Source organism: Leuciscus leuciscus (assembly GCF_965113295.1).
Source record: "Leuciscus leuciscus genome assembly, chromosome: 21".
NCBI lineage: Eukaryota > Metazoa > Chordata > Actinopteri > Cypriniformes > Leuciscidae > Leuciscus > Leuciscus leuciscus.
Genome location: NC_138745.1, coordinates 23,592,272 through 23,611,174, shown reverse-complemented (window position 1 = coordinate 23,611,174; position 18,903 = coordinate 23,592,272). Strand labels below are relative to the sequence as shown.

Here is an 18,903-nt window from a genome sequence, read left to right as displayed (position 1 = left end):
CTTCACCCTGCTGTCAGTAGCCAATTACAACCCCTCTCTGCGAACGCGGTGCAACCTTGGGATTGGGATGTCAAGAGCAACTTCTTCAATTCAGATAAAGCAACGCAAAACCTGTTTGCACAGTTTACTTGTCATTTCTCTCATCTCACAAACTGGGGAATTGTTCGCTATTTGGGTATGTGCTGACAACCAGTGAATTTTATGACAATGAGCCTTTCACGGTCATGTATTCACAAAATGTGGCTGCTGTGCATTATATATCTTATTTTCCAGTAAAAAAATCAAAAAATGTTTTAAACAATATAAATGCAATTTAATTTATGATTAAAAGAAAAAAAAGTTAAATAAATAAATAAATTAAACCATATTAAAAAATGATTAGCAAAATTAAGTAAAACATTGAAACTTGTTATAAAATGTTATGTCTTGAATTAGGTTCTTACATTATTGGCTTAAAACAAGAAAAAATAATTTGCAAAGATATGAGAGAAATAAACTTAATTCAATATAATGTTCTCTGAAGGTTGTGCGCAAGTAAATTGATCTTGCTTTAAAGATTTTTTTGTATATTTCCACTGCAAACAATAAAATAATGATATATGTGTAATAATATAATATGTATTATAATATAATATATAAGAAATAATAACTTTTTTTGCACTGCACAGAGGCCAAGTAAATGTGATTTTTTGAGAATGTAATGAATGGACATTTATTTTTCTTAAGTAATTTTCTTGTGTTTTTAATAACCTTGAAAACTGTTAGATTTATACTTAAATCTTATCTTACACAATTGAGTTTCAAGTAAATTGATCCTGTTTTAAAGATAAAAAAAAAAAAAAAACGTTTACTGGAACAAGACATGGCAAATCTATCATCTCAGACTTCATGCAGTCATTATCATTAAAACAAAACAATTAAAATTCTCAATATCTCTATTCTTTCTCACCGTCCATCTCTCTTGTCTTTTTCACACATTCTCGCTCTCTCTCTCTGTCTCTCTACTCTGCAGCGCTAAAGTGCTGCATTAATCATCTTAAGTCTCTGGTCAATATGCAGGCGAAGAGCAAAGCGGCTCAGCTCTCTGCTTATTTAACGGCTCAGTGCTTTTCCACCTCTGTGGATTAGAGAAGAACGACCTGCATTTACACATTTATTCACTCCACAGAGACCTGCTCATCTTCCACTCTTCACTATCAGAGAGAGAGAGAGAGAGAGTGACCTCACCGGCCATCAACATACTGTAGAAAACACTGTGTTCTCCTGCTTCGCTGCCCGCGTGCATATGTGTGTTTACTTCCAGTGACACCGCTGGAGAACTCGATGGATTGAAACCACACAGTGGATTAAATTGCTCCGTTATGAAATTGCCATAAAACTGATAAGATGAACAGACACAAGGGGAACAGCCTTTAAACATAATGGCAGCTTGACAGACAGCGCAGCACTTAAATTTTAAGAGGCACTTAAGAGCAATAATTGAGTAATGTCTTCACACAGAAGGGACGCAACAGGCACGTCGTGGCTTTGACAGAGCGCAGAACTTATTTAAAAAGTGACGGTCATTGTTTTACGCGCTTTTATTAGTACATCCTTTTGAGATTAGCTCAGTTCAACCCATCCAGATTAATTGAAAAGTGCTCTTAAAATTCAAAGTAACTCTGATAACTGATTTTAGAGGGCAAGGATTCAGGTGTTCCTACTCCACATTGGTGCGAATTAGGGGCATATGCCAGGCCCACATTTGACCCTGAGGGTCCCGTGCAATTCTAGCCATCAGAAATGGGGCACCAAGAATGCCTGTTAGACGGCATGCTGGGCACCGCAGAGAGCGCCGGTCTGAATGGCGGGGTCAACGGCTGGGCCTGTTTCTTTATGAAGGCCTGCTGAGGAGGGAGGAATGAATGGAGAGCAATGGAGGAAAGAGTGACGCACAGGGCAAAAAAGGCCCAATGAGCGGTGCGTGGTGACCAGGGGGTTTTGTCAAAGGCCATTTCAGTTAACGGCCTCCCAAACTCACAATGCCCCGTGCTTTCACAATCCACGCGGAAAAGGGAATGGGACTGACCAGCTGATAGGAGGTCACGGTGTAATTACGATCCAATTTTTACCTGCAGGGCTTTTCATCCTCAGGTGGAACTCGGTTGCGATCGCTAGAGTAAAATGTCCTGTTGAATAATGAACAATACTGGCGATTTCCAAAATTAAAACCCCATTACATGCATGTAATATTCAGAGACTCTTAATTCAGGCTTTTAGAGGCCGCGGCGGATGCTCGCAGGATGCCCCGCAGCAAGTTCAATCTGTGCAGTAAGAACACCTGCTCGATACGGTCCCCGAGTCTCTGAACGCATCAACCGGGGACTTGTTGTGCATGCAGAAGTGATGAGAGGAACCAACTCTGGGTTTAATCTTCCCATGAGCCTCTTAAGGGCCGTTCACACCAAAAACAACAATTATAAAGAGAACTATTAGCATCCACACCAAATCATGATAACGTGGTTTATTATAAGCATGCACTCTTTAACAAGCTCTGTATCATCAGGTGGATTCTGATTGGCTGTTAATGTTTTTAATGTTAATCAGCAAAAAAAAAAGAAAAAAGGATTACAATGTACAATGATATCGTTCCTTTGTGTCATTACCGTTATTGGACTTTCCTGTTCTCATAGAGTTAGAATGACTATTCAAACTTTACAGTCATGGTTATCGTTCTTAGTGTGGATGGGCCTTTACCCCAATTTGGGCTGTTTTGTTCCACCTCTAAAAGATAAATGAAATACAATAACCTAATGGGCGCTCATTTACTATGATGGCCTATATTAACATCGCAGTGAGATGCTACGACAGAGCTCTTCCTGTAATGAGAAGCTTGGGAGTTTTGAGGAGAGCTTTGCTAAATCCCGTCCCATTACAATATGAAATTAATCATAAAAAGAGAGCAATTATATCAATATGGTCTTTTGTCATTAGAGAGGCCACACCTGCCACAAGCCGTCAGGGTGACCTGGGTAATGGCGCACGGAAACACACCAGTCCTCCATCACCGAAATTACGCGGGCTTGACCCCTCACAATGGGCAGCGACAATGCGAGCGTAATCTCATAATCCGCAATCCTGATTGGGAACACCTTTCAGTTATGATTGCATTATGATGGACAGCCATTAAGCTCGTGGATACGGAGAGAGTGCTAAGACATCGGAATACAAGGGAGCGGGGAGTCATTCTCTTTATCCGTCTATCCCAACCAAGCACCCTGGACCAATCAGAAATGATTAGAGAATTATATTGACATCCTTCCACCAACCAGGTCCCGTATCAGTGCTCTGAGCCCTACTCGACTGTCATATCCCTGAGCCAAAATCACTGTCTGGGGCCAAGCACACCTTCCACTCCAATTAAGACCTGCATCCGATCATCAGAGCTCCATCCTTAATCTCATAATACCACACTCACACAGCACAGGCGCAGATAAGACTGCCACAGGTGTATCTGAGGGAAGAGGAGAGCGGAAAAAAAGGGGAGATGGAGATTTTGGAAGGTGACAAAGTTCAGGGATTAACGCGAGAAAGAGAAGCATTTTGTCAGTGGAAGAGAGAGGTAACAGGTTGAATAGTGATGGGGGACTGCGAGAGGATGCGAGGAGTTATAAATCCCCTCTTGAGTGCTGTGTGAACAGGTCTGAGAGTAGAGGGCTTTAGCATTACTTCCATATGCATTAACTAACCCTCAGTCATCTGGTTATTCAGTAGTGCCTGCCACTCTTCACCACAGTACAGAAACTTAATCACCCAAAAATGAAAATCATTTACTCACTCTCATGTCGTTCCGAAACTGTATGATTTACTTTCTTCTGAGGAACATAAAAACACATATTTAACATTTTAATTTTAAATAAATAAATGACAGTAATGTACAGCTAAGATAATACAGACTATGTGGTTAATAAACCTCAGTTAAACAGACATAATGAACAATTACTACAGCTTGTATAAATATTTGGCAGTTTTGTATGTCGACCCAAAGGTGCAGTCATCTGAAATCTTTGCATAAAATGTGTAATGAAAGATTTAAAATGTTTTTTGTTTTTTTTCATACAATGAAAAACAACCGAGTCCAATGTTGTTTTGGACCCCATTGGCTTTTTATTGTATGGAAAATAACAGTTGTAACATTATTCAAAATATATTACATGTTCTGCAGAAAAACGTACGTCATACAGGTTTGGAATGACAAGAGGCTGAGTAAATGACTGAATTAAACTGTCCCTTAAATCAAATGCACACACATACATACTCGCATAAACACTCCCATGGTAATTCGATAAGTGTGTTTTGCGCCTCAGTCTTAAAGTAAACTTTCTCCTGACGAGATTGCTTTTGCTCTGAGGCACCCTGCAAATGAGCTCGCAGCTAAAAGCCTAAATTAGAAGCTCTGAATGTTACATGTTTACAGGACACTTACTGAAAGGAGCTGTCAGGTTCTCGAAGACCACCAGAGGACCCCTAAATAAGCACCACATGCAAAAAGTGGAGCCTGCTGCCACCCACTGGTGGCACACGGTGAGGCAACACTGCGGTCTGTACTTCTGTCAGGATAGCTTCTGTTATTGGATTAAAACATTCCACACTGAACAGTAAAGCAGGATAAAACACTCAAAGCCACAGATCCGTAAATGTCCCGATCATTGGGAAGCTTCACTAATATGATTCAGGTCGATAATCCCCATGACGCCCACAGGCTAGTGGTAAGTGCAATTAACACTGCTTACTGTGGCCAATCCAATTGTGTAAATAGAGATATGCCCAGAAAGAGGCCAAAGTGATGGTGTAGTACTGCTGTTCACATAGGACTAGATTAAAGTTACGTTATACACTTGTGGTGTTGCTTGTACATGGTTCCAAAGGCAACGAATACTATTTTTTGTTTGTCTAAAAGTAGGGGAGGGTGGAGATAGCTGTAACATGGGGCGAGTTGTAACACCGACCGTTTAAATGAGGTACAGGTTTCCACCATACTCCTGAAAGCTCGGTACATATAAAAGGGTTTACAGGACAAAAACAATTGCGAGATAGGAACATCAACTGTTCACTTGAATACATTTTTAATTTGTGATCACGTTAAAGGGATGTTAAAAATCATTTTCCATCCTTACTTACCCTCAATTTGTTCCAAACCTGTAGTAATTTCTTTCTTCTGCTGAACACAAAAGATGATATTTCGAAGAGTTAACAAAAGGTTAATGGGCCCCATTGACTTCTATTGTATGGGGAATACTATGGACGTCGATGGGGTTACCTGTTTGGATACTAACATTCTTCAAAATATCATCCTTTTTTGTAGAGAAAGAAATTATTACAGGTTTGGAACAAATTAAAGGTGATTAAATGATGACAATTGTCTTTTTTTTGAGTATCCCTTTAACAAATGTTACAAATGGGTGTAGCTACAGTGTGAATGAAAGAACAAGTATCATCTGTATAAAGAGATCTTCATGTTAAATTGGGTATACATTACCAAGTTTAATTTAATTTGATACACGGTGTCAGTAAATCTTCTTATGCTGATCAAGACTGTGTTTATTTGATATTATTTGATAAAAAAATACAGTAAAAACAGTTATATTGTCAAATATTATTACAATTTTAAATAACCTTTCTATTTTAATATATTTTTTAAATGTAATGTATTTATATGATGGCAAAGCTTGAACATATCATTATATATTATCATTGTTGTAAACAGTTGTGCTGCTTAATATTTTTTGGAAAACCGTGGTATTTTTCAGAATTATTTAACAAATATAAAGTTCAGAAAAAAAAACATTTGCTTGAAATATATATATTTTTGTAACAATGTACAATAAAGTCTCCTTTGTCTTTTGATCAATATAATGCATCCTTGCTGAATACAATTATTTATTGAAAAAAAATAAAATAAATTAAAGTTTGAGTAGGAGGAAGTTATAAAACAAACGTGGATTAATATGGTTATATCCTACTGCTCATAAAACATTCACAATAGGCTTAAGAGATATAACCAGTTTCGATGGAAAAGATCTCAAGCTGACTACCTGAAGACGTTACTGTAGTTACACCCATTAATAGACATACTTCCTTGAAAATAAATTCCAGCACATCGCTATAACAACCAAAATGAAATGAGCCTTCACAATAGATAATGCTTTACAGTGAACTTTGTTAGAGAGCTATATGGCTCTCCTTACCTTATATACCTTACTCTCCTGTTGAGTAATAAAATTGCCGTCTCTGTCACTTTTACAACATTTCAAATCCCTCAGTTCTCGCCGTCTCCGAAAGGGCCAGCCAATGTTGATTCTCGTTTTATTACGAGCTCTGTCGCTTTCTCTTTATGCAAGCAAGATTCTCTGTTCTATGTTTTTATTTATTTATTTTTTAACAGGTGATTCCCCAGAGGTTCGAGATTTAGCGGCTCCATGTCAACCTTTCTGGCTCGTTTACTCCCGCATGCGTCAAAGTAGTCGGAGCAACTTTTCTCTATTTACGAGAGACGCAGGTACGCAATTTCACACGAAAAGTATCCTGCCCGGTCTAAAATACTAACACTTATAAGGAACTTACCATATAGTAAATCAGGGTAAGACAAACACGTTTTGGAAGGATTGATGGTGTATTGACACAAAATGTAAATGTAATTTTTTTTTTTTTCACCTTTAACAAATAAACACGTAGAAAATTCAAATTGCCGTCTAACTCGACTGCAATTGTTGTACTTGACATACAGTTTAGGAATAAGTTGCAGATTTAAACAAACTGTAATTGGTAACAAATAAGCATGGGAAGCTTGAATCCAATTTTGAGGGAAGCAGCACCAAAAACAGTATTGAGTTACAAACGGTAAAAAAAATAGTGTTACAACCATCCCTACTCAGCAATTCTTTGGCATCTTTAACTTAGGCAGGCGGAAACAGTTCACGGTCATTCTTTCTGCTTCCTCATCACAGTCTCTCAATATGACACCCATGTCCTGCTGCTTCCTTTCCCTCCACCCCATAAATAAGATATATGGCCATGTCTCCACGCTCAGCTGTCATCGTCTAAATTCATACGGCTCACGGGAGACACTCAGCTTTGTGTTTCACAATGACCGCCCAAAGGAGCGCACATTGCGTCCAGATAATGCACATACACAATTGGGCAATGTGCATTATAGAAGTGGATTAAGAGCATTCACGGAAGTGGCCCGAGGGCACCTCCAGAATTAAACGCTTCAGTTGATCTGAATCAAAACTATTTTTATCTCTCTGACCTTGTGGTTCTTCTCCTTCGTTTGGCTGGAGGACACAGGGTCAAATGACTAACAGGTTGGTGGACAAATCAGACGCAATGAAAGCTGATTGCGAGCTTTTGATTGGCTAAATAAAAGTGAGTGACTACAATGTAAAAAGAAAAAAAAAAAGTGAAGTAGACCAGGACTCAGCATCTCTAAACACGAAGTAAAGTGTGTGCGCATTTGTTGGGTTGGCCTCCGCGGTGATCTAGTGATAATCCACTCCTCTCAGCCACAAATGGTGTACAAAGAGCGAAAGAGAGAGTGAACCGGAGAGAGGGTGGCCTCAAGCAGTGATTACTCTATTTAATTCAACATGGCTTCTGAGGCATGAAACATGCTCAGCCCATAAATGACTTCCTCCTCTTCTCTCCTGTTTTCCTCAGAGCCTGGTCTAGCCCGCAGACCGAGGCTCCCGCACCTGATCGTATCGGCCTCTCTCTCCTCACTTACAAAAGAGAAACCATAATATGGAGACAGATATTAGGAGCACATTGGTCTGGTTCCCCAGGCTAGAGCACATCTGTGAAGGAGAGTATAAATACATTTTACACAATAGCATGTTCACTGATACTATAGGATGAATACAGCACGCCTTTTCAAACTTTTTGAAACCAACGATCCTCAAATAACCTCTTCCTAAAAAAGCAGCTATGTATTTTCAAGTAGACCATTTCGTACATGATAGTAAACATCAAGCTTAGTATTAAAAGCAAATTTGTTTGCAAAATAGATTTTTTACATGTTAATTATTGAATTAATTAAAAGCTTGATTTGCTGTTATTTGTCATTGTACTAAAGCCAAAATGTATAATTGAAAGACGCTTACAGTTATAATAACATACTTCATAATAAATATCATTCTAAACTTGTACAGAGTAAAACTTATAGTGCCATAAATTATTTATATAAGGAAAACCACATATATTTGTATATGCTAACATAATATATTAACATAATATATTTAAATATATAATTATATATAACATATATAAACACAAATACATATATACATACACATACATTATATAAATAATATGTATAAATATACATATATTAACATAATATACATATATAAATACATATATATACACACTATTATATATACATGTGTGTGTGAGTGTGACTATGGATGCATGTATGTGTGTATATATATATATATTTATTTTATTTTATATTAATAACCTACATTAATATATAAATGTATATTATATATACATAGATCTGATTTCTTACTGATATATATGGTCTTTTTCACTCCACATTTTCTACAGACCCCATAGTGGGTCCCTGGGCCCCAATTTGAAAACCCCTAGACTACAGTACTACAGAGACTCAGAGACAGAAACAAGTCTCAGAGAGCACTGGGGTGTCCCGATCTAGTTTAACGTACTGCAGGACGGTTACACAACATACAGTCTGTCTTTTACTCTGCAGACGCTGTTACAGCATATTGAGTCTCACGCCCTATTAATTGCAAAAAATTGCTGACAAACCAGACGAGCCGAGCAGAGATGCATGTGAATGGGCAGGCCTGTAATTGGAGCCTGGTGTACGTGAGCGGCTTATCCTACCCTTACAAACACACGGTCCTGCCCTGACCTCGCAGGGGCTCCGAGGTGTCATGTTCTGATCCGCTCTCACCGGCATTCCTGCTCTTTTCACTTGACTTGACAGTGTTTTGTGGTGAATCGCATAATTAACACAGGGATCTACAGAATTCAGTGACTAAACATAATTACTTCTCCCCTCCTATCCTTTCTTAATTCCTTCCTGCGGCCAGGGGTTTCGGCCTGGCTGGACAAACACAATGGGCTGTCATGTCGGGACAGCGCCGGCTGGTGGGCCGGTGGCTGAGAGGGAGGGCGCATTCAGCTCCAATGGACGCTTCATGCTGAGACTCAGGGATATCCACTGACACAGAGGTGACAGCTCAGAGAGGGAGAAACAGAGAAAGACATAGCAGGGGAGAGTCGTAATTAATGTCACTTGACAAATACGAAGTCAGATGAGACTGAGAGAAAGTTTATCACACAAATACATTGGCCGTACAACACCTGCTGGTCGCAAGAGCTACGATTTTTGACGGTGACCAGCGGAACGAGACGAAGTAAACTTGCCTCAATCCAAACGTGCCGGGTTCTGCGCCCAAACAATGACGTCTGAGAATGCACAGGGCAACAGTATGTCTCAACAGGTAGGAACAAATCCTGCAGGAATGAAGAAAAGGTGGGGAAGAATACATGCAGGTTGGTGAATGTGGTTAATTAGAGCTGAATTACCTGGCTCTCGGTCCCCTGCTCTGTCCTCTCATTTCCTCTGTAATCCCACCAATCGGGCGGCGGTTAAGCTTCGGCCCCCAGGACGTACGGTTGTTCCTGCCCTGGATGCATTCTTTCAACAGCTCATTTACTTCTGCAATGTAACTAGGCTTTGGAAAAGAGGGTAATCCCTAACACCCCCAACCCCCCCCACGCCCACCCTCCCGACCAACCGCTCAGACCCCCACTGCTAACTCTATACACACGAGCCAAGGTATTTTAGCAGGACGTTACAAACGATGATGCAGCTTTATATATTGGATGTTTGAAAGAGCACAAGCAACCAATGCAGAGGCGAGCTAAACAATTAAAGGACTTTTTAGTTACACGTTGGGGCAATTTGTTTGCTAAACAGCTAAAACATCTGCCACACCGGTTATCTGTTTGTTTCTCTGGCGTAAATCTTCTCAAATGAGATGCGTGTCTGGAACAGAGCTGCAAGGTGTTTGATTTACAGTTAAGTACTTTATGCCGTGTTAAAGGCCGTTCACACACACAGAACAAGTTTTTCCATTCCACTGCGCTACTTTTCCATTCCTTTTTTATTTTATGAAAACGTGCTAAATGGACGTGTTTGACCCTTGTGTCTTTTGCAACTTACAACAGAAGTGCAACTTTTACAAAATACATTTCTGGACCTTTTTTTATTTTTATTCCACTGATCTGTATCTAATGTTTTTAACTGCAAAAACACCTTCTGTGTGAACTGCGCTTTAGGGGCCATTCAGACAGAATGTGTTTTTGCATTCCATTGCGCTACTTTCCCATTGTTTGTGAAAACAAAAACATGATATTTTGAATGCCAACTATTTTTGCCCATATGATGAAAGTCAATGGGGTCCAAAACACCACTGGTCCTCATTGACTTTCATTGTACCGAAACCCCCCCAAAAAACAAACAAATCTATAGCTCAGGTACTTACTGCTTTGCTCCACACCAGGCATTTAACATTGTTTTTCACTATATGTTAAAACACACACACACACGCCCAGTTAAAATGATCTTCCTCTCAGTCAACAGGTGTTTTGACTAAACTATCTTCCCTATAACCGGTTTCAGACCATTTAACCATAATCTAACCTTCCTTAATCTCCCAATCCACAAACCTGAGATGTTCTGCGCAATCTAGTCAAGTTCCCCACCGCTTCAGCCTGAAGAGTGTGGATGACCTTAATCCACACGTTTGGCATCCTGATCCATGGGAAACAATACTGTGTAACCATGCAGGGGCACTTTTTAGATGGGGTGGGTCTATACTAGATCATTAAGAGGATTTAGGCTTTGCAGTGGGAGACATTGTAATGAGCTACAGATGTAAAAAAAAAAAAAAAAAAAAGAAAAGCCAGTTCAGGATGTCTCTGCTCAGAGGCTGTCGATTAGCAGAAGGGGTGAGAGGTGATGACTCTGGTCAGGTGAGCATGTGCAGTCATCTGTGGTGTAACGCACACTGTTCCTCATCTTTTCTCATGTCATTCACACAGACCACAGGGCAAAAGTGACATACATCCTCTTAATGAAACAGAATCTTTTCAGCTTCAAAAAGACAATTGTTTTTCACCATGAGGAAATACACTGCTGCCTAAACCTAAACCACAGTTTCTTGTTCTATAATTTTTTTAACCTTTTTTTTTGTTTTTTTTTGCTTTGGCGAGAAGAAAAGACTGAAGACAAGAAACGATATACTGTGCATGAAACTCGTTGGATCACAGCATGCTTTCTTATTCAGCACTCACATCTACTCAAAGGAAAGTTTGACTTCAACTCCGTTATCACGCCCTCTTGTGTCAATCCACTGATATAACCGTTCACACCTCAGAAACAGCATTAAACATATCAGAAGTTCAATTCACCTTATTTATTTATTTATTTTAACTTGAATGTTCCTGTGTCAGCCACTTCCAGTTATTTTAATTCATTAATTTAAGCAAATGCTTCAAAATCCATTGCTGTTTCACGAGTTTAATGGTGATGTTCCAGAGTGGTGTCTTCAAAAATATGCTGAGAAATATAATAATAAATGCATTTCTACCACAGTGAAGCATGTAGGATGAAGGGTCATTGTGGGGAGCCTTTTTAGCTGCTGGTATTGGTGAGCTGCTTCACTGTGAAAAGTCATTTAATGCTTTGGAGTACAGGAGAATATTGACTTGCTTCCTACAAATGAAAAGTTATCCAAAGAGGAATGATCAGATGTTATTTTTCAACAAGACAATGCTCCTGCATTGCAAATTGCAAAGATAACCAAGATGTGTCTTGAGAACAAGTTCATCAGGCTCATGTTCAGTCCTGGTCTGAGTCCAGATTTGGAACCTATAGCGAATATTTGGTCTCACAATAAACTCAAACGAACTGGGAGACATTTTTCAACTCATGAACAGTTTGAAGCCTTTAAAATTGAGTGAACAACACACTCTTCTTCCTGTAACTGCAAGTTGGGGAAGGCTATTCCATACTTTATCTACAGTATTTGTGCAATTCTTGCTCATTTCCTGATCAGTGATGTGTGATTAAAATGATTAAAATCATTAAAAGACCACTAAATATTTCGCCAGTTTGGGCTTGGCCTTTTTATTTCTTAAATTTTTTTTCCCCCCAGGAGTGTATGCATTTGTTGAAGCCACCAGCCTATATTCTTCCAATTTTTTTATTTTAATTATGTTCAACAGCAATATTCCAGGTGAAAAACATAATTCATAATTATGCAAAGAATTCTCCACCAATCAGAGGATCACAAACTAATAGTGACAAAATACCTCTTTAGCTCTCCCTACACTCTCAAATATTTGTGTATATATGAATATTTTGCATTAAACAAACATTGTCAAGTGTAGTTCTTTCTCTCATTAAAGCCGCAAAGCAGACTTTTACCTCTGTCTTCGTCAGATTTTTAAATACTTTTTTGCTTCAAGTTTGCAATGTTATGAATCACCTGGTAGCTGGTTGGTTTGGCTGATAGCTTACCTCTTCAACAAAGACTTTTCAAATATCCCAAAGGGAAAATACTTAGGAACCAAGGCCGCAGACACTATACGCGTTTACATGACCAAATATTCGGGTTAGAAAAGGGGTACCCCAGGGATAATATCCGGGTTTTTAAAAACCGGGATTTGAGCTTATCCGGGTTTTTGCCGGTGTTTACATGGCCGTGCGCGACCGGGTTATTGCTAATATCCTGGTTTTGAACGGATTATTGGCTGCATGTAAACATAGTCACTGTTGCACTCAACGACAGCTAATGAATCGGAAGTCTCGCACTTTCATAGAAAACAACTTCTGAATTGAAAATAAGGTGGCTAGAGGTTTCCTGAGAGGAGAAAAAACACAGTAATTTCACTTTCACTGAATGATTCATGGTGTGAATCCTTCATTCCCTTCCTGCAATACAGCGAGATAACATTTTAAACACAAGCAAGTCTTTGTGTTAACATCAAACTTTAGCAATCCTTTATTGAGGAGAACAGATCATATTCACTGTTTGCTACTGAAACATCACAACATCATACTGGGGACGTTCATTACATGGGCTTGTCGGGTGGTTAGAAAGAATCAGAGAGAAATAGAGGAAGGACGTGAGAGCAAGAGAATTTGATCACACTCTCCAAAATACAAGGGATAGTAGTTTCCCCCTCCGGTGAAACCCTCTCTTCTCAAGCCAACAGACTTGGAATAAATAAAATACTTTGTTTCAATTCTAATTATTCAACAATAATTGTTGATATACACAATGCGAATGAATGTCCTTGAGCACTCACAGCACAAAATATATCTCTTTACCATCTCAAACTGGAAACAGACTTGATCTATTCATCTTAAAATTAAGCTTTCCAGCATATGGCTACAAATTATGTGTACCAGAAGAGGGGAAAACTGCAAAAATATATATACATACATAAACAATCATCTCATAAAATTCAATTACACACTCATTTTAAAGCTACACACCAGAGCAGGTGAAGTCGATGAATAAACAACAAAAAAGGGAGGAAGAAAAGAAGGCCTCCAAAGCATGTCTGTCTGTGTCAGATGTACAGAGTGCAGAAAAAAACGTATGTGAAGTAAATGGAGTAAGAACGTGAACGTATACGATGAAGCTGATCAAACGATAAATGTACATATGAAAGTGTTATGCATGAGCATGTACAAATGGGTGCGTGAAGGTATATGTGTATCAGTGTGAATAAGGGGTACATTCATCCATAGCCGACTGTCCTGTAAGTACACCCTTACAGCATGGTTCACCTTTTTACAGGCACGGTTCAAAAACAATCCCACATTAAGGATTACCAAAAAAAAAAAAAAAAAAAAAATTTAAAATCAGAACCACTCATAATGAATATTCAAGTACCTATCAGCCAGTCTGAGGAGAGAGGGTCCCCTCCCACTCTTTCACTCTGCTGTTAAAGGAGAAAAAAAAAATATAGCTATATACACATACATATTTCTGCAGTTTCACTTTAGAAATACTCTACCTTCTCATAGTTTCTCTTTCATATAGTTTTTAGTATTTTTTGTTTTTCGAAAGCAAATGTGAGTGCAATCAAACAATACCAATTACGCCATATAATCTGTAATAAAAATTAAAAATGCTGAGTCAAAATGATAGAGGGGGAAACTATTCTAAATTCAAGAAATTTGTTAGAGAAAACCACAAACCAGAACTCAAGCTGATGGGAGAAACTCGGTGGGGAGAGAGCTGGGGATGAAGAGTACGGAGCAGAAGAAGACGAGTTCAGTTTATGTACGGTCTCTGCGGCGACTAAAAGGAAGTCGCCGTGAAAAGTTCCTCCAAATAAAGTTCTCTCCAATCAGGGTTTGCCATAATCTCCTGCCGTCAAAATGAGTGTCCTTTTATTTATTTTTTACATTTTCGTGTTAAACAGCAAGCACCAAAATGAATGACACAAGAAGAAATTCGCCTCTGCCCCCAAAAAGAGAAAAAGAAAAATCCACAACAGATACATTATATTTCATTGGCTGCTGTCCAGCTGGTCGGGTGAGAGTTGCGAGTTGCAGGGTCAAAGTAGAGGGTGGCAGAGATCATGCCTCCAAAAAAGCTGCACATGCGTGGTGTGAAGGGGTTAAAAGTGAGCCTTCTGAACGAGGGTCCCTGTCCCTCTCAGAGCTCGCTGGCCCCGTCCTCCTCCAGCTGAGTTCATGCCTCCAAATTAGCATCCAGCAACTTTTGCTCAAGCAGTCTCGTCACTGCTCGTAATCGACAGATTTCAGGAGGGGGGGATGGGGAGGGGAGTAAAAATAAATCTCTCTACCGTACAATGCAGTTCTAAAAAAACATTTTCGTTTAACATTTCCTATGACGCTCTCCGAATCGAAACCAAAAAAAGTGTGCGAGCAAGGGTTTTCTTGTGTGAACTGAGGACATTCTCATGTGGATTCAGAAGCCGTCGGCTGCTCCGGCTACCAGGGGTCGTCCAGGTCACCTCCGCTCTGAAACAGGGGAGAAAACAAGAACGGGAAAGAAATGAGCAAACAGAGTCAAATTAAAAGGGAAGAGCAATCGCTAGTGAGAATCGGGGAAGTAAAAGAAACAGAATGAAATGTGTGAGGATGTGAAAGACAAGAACAGGAGAGAAAGGAAGATTTATTAATGTTTGAATTCCATGTAATGGAAACACGATTACCCACCAAGTAGTTTTACATACTTCCGATAGAAAATACACTACTGTTCAAAAGTTTCAGGTCGGTCATTTATTTATTTATTTATTATTATTACAAGGATGCATTAAACTGATCAAAAGTGACAGTAAAGACATTTATAAATTAATCAGTTTCCACAAAAACAATGACCATAAATTGATAGCAAATGTTTCTTCAGCACCAAATCAGCATATTAGAATGATTTCTGAAGGATCATAAAAACTTGACCAATGGAGCTTGAAAATTCAGATTTGCCATCAAAGGAACAAATTACATTTTAAAACATTTAAATAGAAAATACATTTTAAATTGTAATAAAATTTCACAGTATTACTGTTTGATCAAATAAATGCACCCTTGGTGAGTGTAAGAGACTTCAATACATTAACAAATCTTACAGACCTCAAATTTTTCAACAGTAAGTGTAGGTGCCTTCTAACCTACAGGTGACTCCAATGTAGGCAGAGGGCATACAAAACAAAACTAAAAAACACACAAAAAAAACACCGTAACAAAAACTACATAAAACCAAAATAGGTGTAGTAGATTTCATTCATTAAACAAAACTCAAACATAATACACATAATAATGATAAAAGCTAATGAAAATGTAAAACAACCACAAACAAATGGGTGGAAAAAGACCTGCAAGGCCCAGCCAGCATTATTTTTTATTATTTTTTTTATTTAAAGATGCATTTCCATCTGAAAAGAAAACTTATTTTCCCCAGCCTAAAGACTGATTTATGCACATTTGGAGCTCACTTACCTCAAGCCTCAAACTTCCACTGAGCTCATGAGTAAGAACATTAGCCATATAGGAGTACATATGGAAATATCGGAGTATGAATGATAGTTAACAGTGCACAAGTTCTTACAAGAGCCATAAAAAGCATTAATGTGATTGTATCAGCATTCTGTGTCACAGAATGAAAAATTATGACATTTAATAATGGCAGCCAAGACAGATATCAATAGTTGAATTTGATTTATTTTGTTCAAAGAACTTCAGAGTGAAACAAAACAAATATAAACCTTTGCCCTGGAAATACTGCTCTATGGACAATTAAGTAAAGCTCTTTGATACTGCTGAGGGGGTATATTAGTAACATGAGTTTAATATAACAATGGCAGCATTATGCATGCACTTACTCTAACTGTTAAGAAGATTACACAGTTTGTATTATGCATTAACTTCCAAATCAACAACGCAATCAGCTTCAAATTGCTTGATAAATCAGCCAAAGAAAACACATCACAAAAGCAGTTTGGAACAGATTTCTTGCGATATGACATACAGTCCATGTGGACAGAATTCAGCTTGCTTTCCAAAAACCTGGGTCATAAGAATAAGATAAGTGCAATAAGAAGCACTGTGCAAATACTGCAGAGTACAGACATTCATGTATGATCATGTAGCAGCGTTGCCTAACTTGTAGATTGCAGTAAGTCAGATTGCACTCCTATAGGTAATGCAGTCCACTTTAACAAATGACTTTTATATTGCAAATGTAAAGTCATTGACTGAATAGAATAGCACAACAGGAGAAACGAGAGTTTGCGAGAACATGTGATTGTGTAAGCTTCTGTAATCTCATATGGTCCATGCTTATAAAGCCAGTGCATTTCCATGTTGTGCTTTTTCCTCAAGGACACACCTGGATAACTGTGAACACTCAAAGAGCAGACACAGGACAATCATATTCAAGAGGTCAGCTCAAGTTATAAACCGATATGAAAGAGATATGGAGAGAGTAGATATACACACACACACAGCATTAGAGTTCCATTTTAAATGGTGAAAGAATTGCTTTTGATCAGTTAATCATTTTGCATAATAGGATTTCAAACATTTGATTCATACACACACACACTAGATAAAGAGCACAAATAAAGCTGTACCTGATGTTTACTACAGTACGTTAATATCCTATAACTATGATCAACCACAAGACAACCCAGGAAAAGGAGTACACATGCATCGCATGGCACGAGAGCAAAAAGTTGTGTGTATTCTTGGCACAACCCAGATTGTCCAGTTAAACCATTCCCTCTTTACAACTACTTGCATAAGTAAACTCTTTGGGTGTGAAACAGTGTTGGTCAAATCATTCAGGTGTGTGACACAGTTTTCATATCTCCTTAAAGGGACAGTTCACCCAAAAATGTAAATGTCACCTTTAAGTCATTGTAACTTTTTCTTCTGCAGAACACAAAAAAAATATATTTTGAAGAATATTTTTACTCTATGCAATGAAAGTCAAAGGGATCCAAAAACATGACTTTTATTATGTGGACAAAACAAAACGTAAAAAAAAAAAGAAGCAATTAAACTAGACAAAACTAAAAACCAAGACATTTTCCAAAATAAGTTCCATAGAAGAAAGTCATTTGGAATGACATGAAAGTGAGTAAAGACAATTTCCACATTAGGATGAACTCTCCCTTCAACAGAATACTCATCCAGGTCTAATTTTAAAAACACTAGGCTAAGTGCAGAGATACGAGAAAGTGCTTACTGCAGACAGAGCTGGGATATGCCAAGGTTAACCTCACTTGCAGTTGCAGAGCAGGTTTTTAGTGATAAGAATTTTGCGCAAAACTTCCTCTGTAAGCGACTTTTACTGTGAGCAATGCTCACTAGACAAAAACACTCAAAGAGCAATTTCAAATCCATAAAGACAACCAAAAACCTGCACTGAAACTGCTCTAAGGAGGAACATTGCCGGAAGCAACCTAGCAATGTGGGGAAAAGGGTTTGATAGCAGGGCTGGGTTTAGTGGGTCCTAATCAGGGCCATGCAGTGGGGGCGTCAGAGAGCTTGTCCAGAGATGGTGACGTGGCGGCTTCGTCCTGTCCCTCCTCAGAGCTGAGGGGTTCAGTGGCCGGGGACGGTGGGGGTGAGCGAGGTTCCTCCTGAGGGTCGGTCCGTGTCGTGGCACCTGTCCCGTAGGACAGCCGGTAACTGGAGAGCGCCTGCTCCAGCACGTGGCGGTATTCGCCTCGGTGGCTGAGCCGGAACTGTCGAAGCGCATCCAGCAGTTGGGCGGCAGCAGAGCCACCTTCTTCCTCCTCACCGCCGGCTGCTCCCCCCTGGCTGTCCTGGTGCAAGACGCCAGTGTCAGTGGACAGAGCAGGTTAAGAGACCCCGCTTAGAGCGGGCCACCTGCCCATGACCTTACACTGGCCTTTCATTTAGAAAGAAGCACGTTTGAGGAGTGACAAAATAAGCTGTAAGTGGTGGCGAATGTGTGTTCGTCTGTGTGTGCGCGTGCGAGTGTACAAAAGATGCAGGAGCTTGTCAACACGGGTCTTTTCTCACAAGTCTTGGAGCAATAAACTTGCTGAAGTAGCATTACCAAGATGCGACCACACAAATACAAACGGTTACAGAATGGCACAAGCACAGACGGACAAACAAAGCCAAGGCCAGCAAAAAAGCCTTGCATTTACATCTTAAATGCAGAGGCAGTGCTCTTAAAGATAGTGGTGTTTGGATGTTTAACCTGCCCTATATATAGAGCTATCGATGAGTACCAGTTACACTTGCCTAAGTATGACATTTGCTAATCACTTACTAAATGTATCATTCAAAATATTTGCTGGTGTGTGCAT

At 39.2% G+C, this 18,903-nt stretch overlaps 1 protein-coding gene and 1 long non-coding RNA gene across 3 annotated transcripts in view; one reads left to right on the top strand and one right to left on the bottom strand.

Moving 5' to 3' along the window:
• The window catches only part of LOC309485129, a 183,690-nt gene that overhangs the window by 30,866 nt on the left and 133,921 nt on the right, over positions 1–18,903 (top strand). The gene's annotated exons all lie outside the window — the stretch shown is intronic.
• ppm1bb (protein phosphatase, Mg2+/Mn2+ dependent, 1Bb) overlaps positions 13,050–18,903 on the bottom strand; it is a 36,538-nt gene continuing 30,684 nt past the window's right edge. Inside the window, exon 6 of one of the 2 annotated variants that reach the window (XM_082151759.1) lies at positions 13,050–15,079. In XM_082151759.1, the coding sequence (XP_082007885.1) occupies positions 15,050–15,079 (30 nt within the window). In that variant the 3' untranslated portion in view covers positions 13,050–15,049. Of the gene's footprint in view, positions 15,080–16,261; positions 18,391–18,903 lie in introns of those variants that run through there. The other variant, XM_082151758.1, reaches the window with a different exon arrangement.